Source organism: Parus major, chromosome 19 (assembly GCF_001522545.3).
Source record: "Parus major isolate Abel chromosome 19, Parus_major1.1, whole genome shotgun sequence".
NCBI classification, from domain to species: domain Eukaryota; kingdom Metazoa; phylum Chordata; class Aves; order Passeriformes; family Paridae; genus Parus; species Parus major.
The window spans coordinates 7,477,975-7,488,423 of NC_031787.1; the positions used below are offsets into that span (position 1 = coordinate 7,477,975).

At 47.6% G+C, this 10,449-nt stretch overlaps 1 protein-coding gene across 2 annotated transcripts in view; it reads right to left on the minus strand.

Annotated features, from left to right (window-relative positions):
• Positions 1-2,200: 2,200 nt before the first annotated feature.
• TBX4 (T-box transcription factor 4) overlaps positions 2,201-10,449 on the minus strand; it is a 35,641-nt gene continuing 27,392 nt past the window's right edge. For both annotated transcript variants that reach the window (XM_015646656.2, XM_015646655.2), the window contains exons 6-9: positions 9,185-9,337; positions 6,600-6,688; positions 6,035-6,276; positions 2,201-4,792 (exon numbers count right to left, since the gene is read on the minus strand). In XM_015646656.2, the coding sequence (XP_015502142.1) occupies positions 4,176-4,792; positions 6,035-6,276; positions 6,600-6,688; positions 9,185-9,337 (1,101 nt within the window). In that variant the 3' untranslated portion in view covers positions 2,201-4,175. The remainder of the gene's footprint in view (positions 4,793-6,034; positions 6,277-6,599; positions 6,689-9,184; positions 9,338-10,449) is intronic.

Here is a 10,449-nt window from a genome sequence, read left to right on the forward strand (position 1 = left end):
TTTTGCTGTTTAAGCACTACTGCAGCAATATGAGTGGCCAAGGAGAGAGGAGTTTTTTTTCCCTCTGGCTGGAATTTTTCACTATAACCATCCTCAGGGGAGTTCTCATCTTCAAAAGAGACATTCTTTCTATACAAGCTGCAAAAAGAATTATTTAATGACATCATAAATTAATACAGAGAGGCACAAATTTTCCAAAATGTGGAGAGAGAGAAAAATAAATTCATGTTTGCCAAAAACACCCCAGCTCTTCCAGACTTAGGCCCCTCTTGAGCCGGTGAGCTGCCAGTGATGCCAAATTGAATGGTGGGGCTTTTGGCAGGACTGAAGTTTAGCTTGTTTAAATTTTGGCAAATATTCCTATTACTCACATTCTCAGCAAGCTGATACAAATATTTGTTCTATTTAGAGGGAAGTCCAGGCTCAGTCTGGCACCAAGTGCTGCTGGGCTCGGTGGAACTGAGCCTGCCTGAGCCAAGATTGAATTTGGACATCTACCTTAAAGAAAAACAGAATTAAAAACATTCCCTGGGCTTTTTAGTACAGATTAGAGCACATCAATGGAAAACAGTCCTCGTGTGTATTCAGGTTTTTCTCACTTGCTAATTTTTGCTTTAATCTGATTTGAAATGGGCCTGGTTTCCCAGAGCTTGGATTGCCATTCCCGCTGCAACTCCGGGGCTGGAAAAGCCTCCACACACATGAACCTCCACATTCTTGAGAATTAAAAGCTGTTTAAACTGTAGTAAATCAAACTGGGACACAGTAAGCACACTTGATCTCTTTTAAAGCTGTGCAGGTTGTTGGGGTTTTTTTTTTTTAGTCATGTCCCCAGTTTAGTGTTTCTGATTTGAAAAACAAACAGAGCAAATCCTCCAGGACACTCAGGATCGCTGGGCTCTGCTTCATCCCTGGGAATGATCCTGCTCAACCAGGATCCCAGTCAGGATCAGCACCTGCCAAGCCTTTCCAGGTGGGAAGAAAAGCAGGAGAAATCAAATGGAACCTGGGTGCCTCACCTGGGAGCCTGGGATTGGGACTGGACACTTACCCAGGTTAGAAATCTTGCAATGAAAACATAAAGCAAACTAAAAAAGAACAACCTGTTTCCATCCCATAAATTAATACAGCCAGTTGGGTGTTTTTAGCCTGTGCTCAGCTCGAGGGGGATTTGTAATGTAAATAATTCAATGATGTCTCAATGTTTTTGTCAAAGTCACACAGGAGGGGGATCCTACTAATATGAATTTTTAGCCATTTGGAAATGGGAAATCTGCTCTAAGTGGCTGAACTGGATTCCTCTGAGTGGAAAAAGATCGTCACTGGAGAATGATTCATCCCATTTAATCTCAGTGTCTGATCTCTCTCCAGTGACTATAAAAGGAACCCAAGTGACCAGATTAGCATATATCCAAATGTTGCACATTTTTATGCTAACTCAGCCTTTCCCAATCAGGTCCTGTACTCATAAATATCCTGTGCTATTTTTATAAGGAAAGGATCATTGTTTGGCACAGGGATTCCCAGGGCACTCACTCAGCTCCAGTGGCTGCTGTGGGACAGAGCCTGGGCCCTGCCCTTTGCAAAGGCTGCCAGGTAAAACTTGCATTAATTACATGATGGAGATTTCTCTACACTCCCTGCATTGACTGAAAGGTTCTGGGATTGGTCTTACAGGAATTACTGTTTAAATCAATAAATATTGCATGGACAAGCAGAAGGTACATGAAAAATGATTAAAAATAGCAGCAGTGATTATTCATTCAAAAATGCCATTGTTACTGTGTTGGTCACCTCTGTAAAAGATCCAGGCAGATTTTCCTTTGCAGCCTGGGCCATTGACCCCACTCATTTTTGGGTTCCATTTGTCTGGTTCAGTGTTGATCCAGTGTCACGGTGAGAAATGAGCTGAGCATTGCAAATCCTGGGCAGTGACACCCCCAGACCTCTCCCCACTCCCACCTTTAACTCCTCACACTGGCCCTGGAGCTGAGCTGCAGCCAGACACAGGAACGAGATCAGTGCTGCTCAGGTCAATTCTTGTGAGCCCTGAAACACCACAAACATCCCAAATAAACCCAGGGGCACCTAAAACCCGATGCTGGAGCTTTGAGATGCTGCAAAAAGGATCAGGTGTGCACTTGGGAAGTGTGAGGTTGGTGTAGTCAGGCAGCAGGAGACAGAAGAGAGACGAGGCATCTTAATTCACCATGGAACATTTTTATACTAATTATTGAAATGCACCCAGAGACAGCTTGTAGTAGTAAAATGACTTTATGTTCTGATATGTAAAATAAAATGTCCATGCTATGTAACAAACATTTAAAAATTCCATACCACCTGTATCTAATGTGGTTTCTAATAAAGATTTATCTGTAGTATATATGCTTTTTTGTCTAACCAATTCTTACTTTTTACATCAAAGGTGTGTAATTAAAAAAAAAAAATTAAATAGATGTCTTTCCAAAAAAAAAAAAACCCTTTGCAACATTCATTTTTATTAAGTATTTCATTTGTCAAAAGCAAAGCTGAACTGGACACGTGGCCTGCATTTGTGATATATATAATTTTATATATATATATATATAAAATATATATGTATATAAATAGCTATTCAGCATGCAAAAATTGTAGTGAATTCCAAAATCTGGTTACAAACCCCCCACCAGTCACACAGGAATTGTGCTGGGGGGTGCAGGGGACTGTCCTGGTTGAAAAGTGACCTCGGGGCTGTGTCCCAGCCCCCTCACCCATCGGGCTCCTCCTTGGGATGGATTCACCAAAACACAGAGGCACCTCCCCAGCTCCAAACCTGCATTTCAGCTTTTTGCTTTTGCCCATTGGGGAAGCAAAGGGAGGAAATAAAAAACACCCACTGTGCAATGACTGAAGCTTGACCATTGTGCCCTTGAGTGGAACCGAACCCCGGCATCGCCTCTGTCCCTCGGGGCAGCGCCCGGAGCTCGGCAGGACGGACACTGCGCTGGAGCTTTGTGGGCGAGAACAGCGGGAGTTCTGTCCCAGAAGGAATTCCTCTGCTCCCTCAGTGTCAGCCTCCACACAGAACCACTGAGGATGGAAAAGATCATCAAATCCACCCCGACAACTCCCAGGGACACTGCAGAGGGCAAAGCCAGCGCTGGAGGAATCAGCCCTGGGCACTTCCACAGTAAACAAGAGGAGCAACGAATACACTGGATACAGATTTTACCTGTTCTACAAATATTTGTACACTGTAAAGCCTGACAGGTGATGGGAGCTGTTCCCTCCTCACCCCACCACTAGGAAAATATTCCTCCAGGCCTCCTTTAGGCTGAAAACAATTCCATCTGAGTTAGCTGCAAAAGAAAAGAACATAGCACAAAAGACACGTTTCAGCTGAATACGAAAGAAATCAAGGACCAGCAAATACAGAAATCGGTTCTGGAAAGTATTAGCGACTTTTAAGCTTAAACTTCATAAATATATTGCAAGAAGCAAATGTGATTCAACCAAGGGATGGGAGTCTGAAGACACTGGGTCTGTTCCTAACGCTGCAGTTAATTTGCTGTTTGGCCTCGGGCTTAACTCTTCACATCTTCGCTTCCCACAGCCAGGAGCGATGTGGGTGTGGGGGCAAGAAGAGACATTTGTGCATCGGTGCCTTCTCCGCAGTGCCCGGGCCCCGCAGCTCCCGGAGCTGCCGCCGCTCCCGCCCTGCCCGAGGAACCAGGAGCCTCTCGGACCCAAAGGGCCAAAGAAGCGCTGCCACGGCAGTCCTTGAGCTATGCAACCGAACAAATGGCTTTTTCCCTCGGAGCTTCGGGAGCTGTGGCTTCATGAACCAAGGACCGTAAAAGTAAAGCTCATATTTTTCCCAAATAGCCAAAATTTGCTCACGGATGTTTAACATTACAAGCAAAAGAACATGACTAGCTACGTCACTCGTTAGTCATGAAGATGGTTTCTACTGGATGAAGAGACGAGAATGAATTTATTTGGGAGTCACTAAGAGCCCGATGAATCCAGCCCACTGAGCCGGGCGGTGGAATTCTCCGCGTGCCCGAAGATTGGAGCTCCTCACCCACACAAATCCCTCTGGAAACGCACACGTGTCTCACCCAAGTGCAAGTTACCCACAGGTATCAACACTGACTGAGCTGGCCCGGAGCAGTGAGGTCGCAGTGGCCCGGGGGTCACCCGTCAGTCCAGTTCTCCACGGTCCCCATCCCTGAATGGTACTGCAGCGAGGACTCCCTGGACAGCGAGAAGCTCTGCGAGTACAGGAACTCGTTGGCCGCGTTCAGGTGCGGGGAGGGCGCTTTCCTCTCGCACACGGCCGGGTGTCCCCGCTCCCTGGGGAAGGCCGAGGCGGGGCCGCGCTCCCGGCCCGGGCCCAGCTGGTTGTACACGCTGAAGGGGCCGTTCCCCGGCGGCTGCGAGCCCTGGCCCGCCATGGCCGGGAGCCGCGGCATCATGGGGGCGGCGGGGAAGTGAGCGGGGAAGGGCTGGTAGGGGACAGTGTCCATGGTCTGCACGCTGTAGCCGGTGTAAGGTGCGACTGAAGTCCACATGTTGCAGCTCAGCGGCGGCGGCGGAGGGGGCAAATCGTCGACGGCCGAGACGGCGGCGATGTCGGCGCCGGAGCCAGAGTACATGCAGGCCTCCCGTGGGGCCACCTCGCCGCAGTAGGACGGGCTCAGCATCTGCTGCTCGTAGGGAGGCGGCGAGCGGAAATAATGATCGTCCCCCACCGAGGAGGAGGCGTCCAGGTAGGAGCGTTTGCAGGGCAGGTCCAGGTGCCGAGCGCTTTCTGCAAGAAAAAATCGCGTTCAGGAATTCTGCTGGGAGCCGGGGCCGGGGAGTCCCCTCGGAGGCCGCGATTATTTCGCTAAACTGGTGCCCTTTCTCGGCTTAATCCACTTAAACCATCTTAGTTTGGGAAAACAATGTACAACATCAAAAAGACATTGTGCTGCAAATGTCAGGCTAATCCCCCCCGGCCTCAAAGCACTCCGGTGACATTTGTCAGCTTAAGTGAGAGTCTCTTCTCACATCAGGGATTACTCCACGTTCATCCAGATAACGGAGGGCCCTGACACTCCTGCACCGCTCCTCCTGACAAATTCAAGAAGTCTCTTAAAGGGTCTTATCACAGCCTGCCTTCCTGTCATTGCAAAAATGGCTCTACATTGCCCAGATATTCACGTCAGAAGCTGCAGAAATATTTCCAGATAAAGGAGCCCTTTCCCAGTCAGGAGCCCTTCCTCAGCTTTGCACAGTCCCTCTCCTCCTGTCAGGACCCTGGCCCTGTTCCCCAGCAGCTTTCTGTTACTTATTAGGAATATTCTCTGGATGAATTAGTGAATTCATCTGCATATTAAACATCTGCTAAAATTACACATTTGCCTTGCAGCCCTCATTACTGGTGCTGTTAGATTCTTCATTTAGCCATGATCAGAGGATTCTCCCAGCTTAAATAAATTAGCAGGCAGTGAGACATGCAAATAGAAGGATTTTTTTCTTCTGTGCAAAATTTTTCCATTTAACTTAAAACATGCCATGATCTCATCTGATGCTGGACTAAAAGGGAGAGAATGCTGTCACATCTCACTTAAAATTGAGAATTAGTGGATGAGAGGAAAGGGCTGCTCATACCAAGCTCCCACAGTCCCACTGCTCTGCAGACATTGAGGGAATTGCTCATGGCTTTGCCTTGGAAAATGTAGAATTTTTGTAATGCTAATGGCCTCCTGCAAACAATTTTTATTCCAGCTGATCCTAACAATGGATAATTTTCCGCTGAAGCTCTATTCCATTTGAATTACACGTTCTAATTAATTGTTTCACCTCTGTCTCAGAGTCTGAATTTACCTTCTATAGGACAAACCCACTAAAAACTTCCCCAAACAGCAGCTCTTGCCTCCTGACCTTCCAAAACACTCCAACCACAGCGGTATTTTTGAAGACCAAAGCCCCAGAGACCAATCCAAACCGAACTCACACTCTCAGGTTTATTTTCTGTAATATTTTTCTAGATGTGAACTCGAGTTACCTCTTCTTTTTAGACAATGGTAGAAGAGCCCTGAATCTCTCTGTGCTGTGAAGGTGTTGAGTGGCAGATCTTGAGTATCTGAAGCTGCAAACTGCATGTGAGCTCCATTCTCATACTGATAATGCTGGAGGGTCTGGTGATTGCCATGGAGTGGGTTAACATCTGGCTTTGCTGACAGCTGGCCATGACTGGACACCAACCTCTGCCTCATGATGCTTTTGGAAATTACTGGATATTCTTTGCTAAAAGAGGTGAGAAAAATTAAGACCGGTTAGGCAGTGATCAGCATCACCAGAATTTCATCAACAGAATGAGGAAATATTGGTTTGGCTTCCCCAGAGCATCTCCAGCCAATGACTTCACCACCCTTTGCTTCAGACGATGAACTCACTGCACTCCTCTGGGTGTGGGCAAGAGCTGACAGCACAGAGTTACAGGAAGGGCTTTTGAGGGATATCAGTGGAATTCAGGCACAAGGAATCACGGTGCCCTGTGGCTCTGGCACCTTTCAGCTGCTTCTCCAAAGAGCTGCAGCCCGTGAGGAGCAGGATGAGGAGGGAGGTACCTTTGGAGCCGCGCCACGCGCAGGTCGCTGTCGTCGCTGCCCCGGAAGCCCTTGGCAAAGGGGTTGTTTTCAATTTTCAGCTGGGTTATCTTTAAAAGAAAAAACCACCAAGAATAAAGTGTTTGAAAGCAAATCAGACCAAAAGTGCAGCAGCAGAAGGGCTGAGCTGATGGGTCTCAAGGGGCCCAGTCTTGATGACCCCTGTGAAATGCAGAGCCTGGGTCTTATTCTAGGCCCTGTGTTCTTTTTCTGGACTCCTGATAGAGAGAATTTATTTGTCTGATTTAAAAGGTTTCTTAAGGTTCCATGTTAGAGAGCCCTGCTTGTCATGGTGTGGCTCTCCCTAATTCCCATAACAATTTAATACACCTTTATGGCCACCATTGAGTCATTTTAACTCTGTGAAAAGCATCCCAGCTCAAACAGTGTTTTATCCCTGCACAGCCTCTCTCTGCCCTGAGCCCCCTGCATCCCATTTTAATGCTGAGGAGAGCAGCCAGTTCTGCTTTGGGATGGTTTTGCATGAGCACTGCTGTTACTAACAGCTACACTTTTAGCAAATGTTGAAAAATATCCCTTACCAAAAAAACTCCTGAGAACACAGCTGGCCGCTATCAGTGCTGGAGGGGAAGGTGGTGACATGTGAATTTAAGCAGCCTCCAGGGCTCCAGCTCTTCCAGGGAAGCTCAAGCAGCTGATGAACCACAAGAAGCACAGGACCCTTCCAAACCCACAGCCTGACAGCAGGTTTGTACATCTTAATTTCATTTTGTTATTTAGTGATCGTGGTTTTCCTCTGATGTGAGCAAGATCAGGGTTTCAGTCCCTCCTTGTCACCTTCCCCTGGCCTCATGCAGCCCAGGAGGGGATTTGGGGTGAGCACACACCTTCCTCACTGACCTCTGCCAGGGGTAACCTCTATCCTCAACTTCCTCATTTTTTTCTTTAGGAACACAATTATTTACAACCACACTTCTTGTGAGCAGGAGATTTCTGAGCTAAAAATATTTCAGCAGTTTGTTTCTTCTAAAAGAAACCCAGACCACAGTTTTAATTGTTGATGTGTAAGAGAATAAATAAAACCATTCAGGTGTTCCTCTGAGGCTGAGATTTTCTCGAGGCCACACTGAGGTCATGGTGAGACCTTCTGCCTGCTGTCACCTGCTGCAGGGCCCTGTGTCCCCTGCTCAGGGCAGTGTCCATTCCATCCCCCCAGCCTGCAGACCCCAGGCCAGGAGCTGGGCAGCACCACAGAGGCTCCTCACAGGATTTTCACTAAAGAATTTGGGCTCATTTTCCCTAAATCTGTCAGGTCCACCCTGTGCTGCCCCCCAGCCATGAGCCCCCCCAGCACAGCTGGACAGCAGTGACACTGCAAGTGAGGAATTTATGGAGCACTTTAGGGATGAAAGGCACCATTGACAGCAGACATTTTAAATATGTATTAAATATAAGCTCATTTGGATCTTTTTGGTTAACCATGTTTGGGCAATTGGTCATTTTACAACAGCTACAACTTTCCTACCTTCAGTATCCTAATGGGCCCTTTTCCCCCACCCTGCCTGACCATACCACATCCATGTTTCTGCTTTGAGACTCTTAACTGGCTCACTAATTGCAACATTTTTGCAAGGACTCTATGCTTCAAGCATCAAAGGGCACACAGGCATCCTGCTTGGGAGGAAAAGCTCTGGTCAGGTTATTGGGGAGGAAGAATTTCACACTTGTTCCTGTTCCTGCAGGATTTTCCTATGAATGTGTTTGGAAATGGAATGGGTACAGTTACACATGGCAGATTTCACACTCAGGTGACAGGAGGGCTCTGGCAGTGCTACCTCACTCTGCACCTTTAGTTATGAATCTTGATGCACTTTAAAAATTCCAATTAAATTATTAATTATTCCTTATACAGCAATTGGACTTTGCCATTAGGAAAATGCCTGGGAGCAGGAACTTGTGCAAAGGCAGAGCAGTAGCAGGATAGAATCTGAAGCCTTTCCATCCCTGCAGTCATTCTCCCCTGTCCCTGTCCTGGTGAGGTGACACAGGGAGGTGACAATTCACTGTCCCTCCGCTGTCAGTCCTGCTGGGATCCAACCCTCAGTCAGAACTCTGCCCATGGCACAGGTACCACCACCCTCAAACCACAAACAGCCCCTGCAGCACACAGGTGTCCCTGACACCCACCCAGAGCTGAGCCCTTTGTACTTCACAACCCCCAGCCCCTCCTGCCCCCACGTGCAAACCACAGAGGCAGCTCTGAGCTCCGTTTTTATGGTCACATTCTTCATCTGTCTCACTAAACACACATTCTGTAATTACTGGTCACTGCAGATTTATGAGCAAGCTTTAGTGGTCATTATTAGATGTGCCTTGCTGTTTGAATGACATCTCAGCTCTATGAGCACAGCCAGTCAGGCAAGCCCAGACTTTGCCAAAATATTGTTACCAACAACATCCCTGCTGTGTCCTGGCTCATCCCTCCTGCTTACAGCCAGGATGGAAACTTGTCCTTTAAAGCAGCAGAGTTCCTCACAGTGTTCCTGGCCAGAAATAAAGCATTTGTAGCCCCAAAAGCTGCCTACCTTGTGGTTCTGGTAGGAGGTGACAGAAATGAAGGAGGTCTCTGGGAAGACGTGGGTGCAGAAAGCCGTGTTCTTGGAGCCAAACGCGTTGTTCTCGTCCGCCTTCACGATGTGCAGCCGTGGCTGGTATTTGTGCATTGAATTAAGGATGATCTGAAAAACAATTGAAGCTAAAGTGAGAAATCCATTCAAAAAAGAAAAGAGACGAGCCATGGCTGTTGGACTCTTTGCAGCAGGACCCAGCAGAGCTCAGCTTTAGCTTCGCTTGGGAGTTCAAAAGGAAAATTTACATTCTAGAAATGCACATGAAGCAAGGCACAAAAGGTATCTGCAGCTCTGGCAAGCAGAGCTGAACTTAAAGCTTTCCTGGTAAACCCTCATTTTTCCTATTGCTATTGGATAGAATCAGTCTGGGTGGAAAAAATGTCATAATTTTTTTTTTCCCCCAGCTCACGCCGAAGCGGTACAATATATAATTCACCAGCAGCCTGGTCTGTAAAGATTCCTAATAAATACTTTACTGAGCTGAAAAATACACAGTTTAGCAGAGGAAAAAAAAACCAACACAGAAACCACAGGGGGGAAAAAAACTAGAAAGCTACTTTTCTTTTATCTGCTGGTAAAAAAAATCAAACTACAAAGCAGTGGATTGGTTTTTGCTGCTGTTTGTGGAGTGGCTGAGTGTGGGTGGCTGGTCCGGGCACCTCTCCCCTCCTCGAGTCTTGGCCAGTGAAAGGCAGGACCAGCAGCAGCCAAGGGATTTTTTATGGAGGGTGCCAGGGGGGTTGGGGAAGGGCTGAGGTCCAGCAGGGATCACAGCCTGGCTCCAGTAAAGGTTTTTTTTTTTGGTGGAGTTTTTTGGGCTGAGAGGGGCTGCCCAGGCTCATCCCATCCCAGCAGAGATCCCACAAAGAAGGGATGTGCCCACACACTGCAGAAGAAAAGGCTTCAATAAATGGAATCCTTTTAAGAAGTGGGATGGTTTGAAGAAAAGCCTTTATTCCTTTTACTGGGCAAAGAAGAAATACTGCTGCCTTGTTTTCTCGGTATAATCCTTTCCAATCTCCTCCTTCCACTCCCAAAGGGGCTCGTTGAGCCCGGCTGCTCCTGCGGGAGAGGAATTCCAGAGAGGAATCCCAGCCAGGCTCTCACCCCTGGGGTGCCCAAAGGCCAGGACAGGGACAGAGACAGGCAAAGGCCCAAGGAGGGGACACTGTGATGGGTGGGGTCTTCTACTGGTGGTGGATGGAGGGAGGGATGATGGA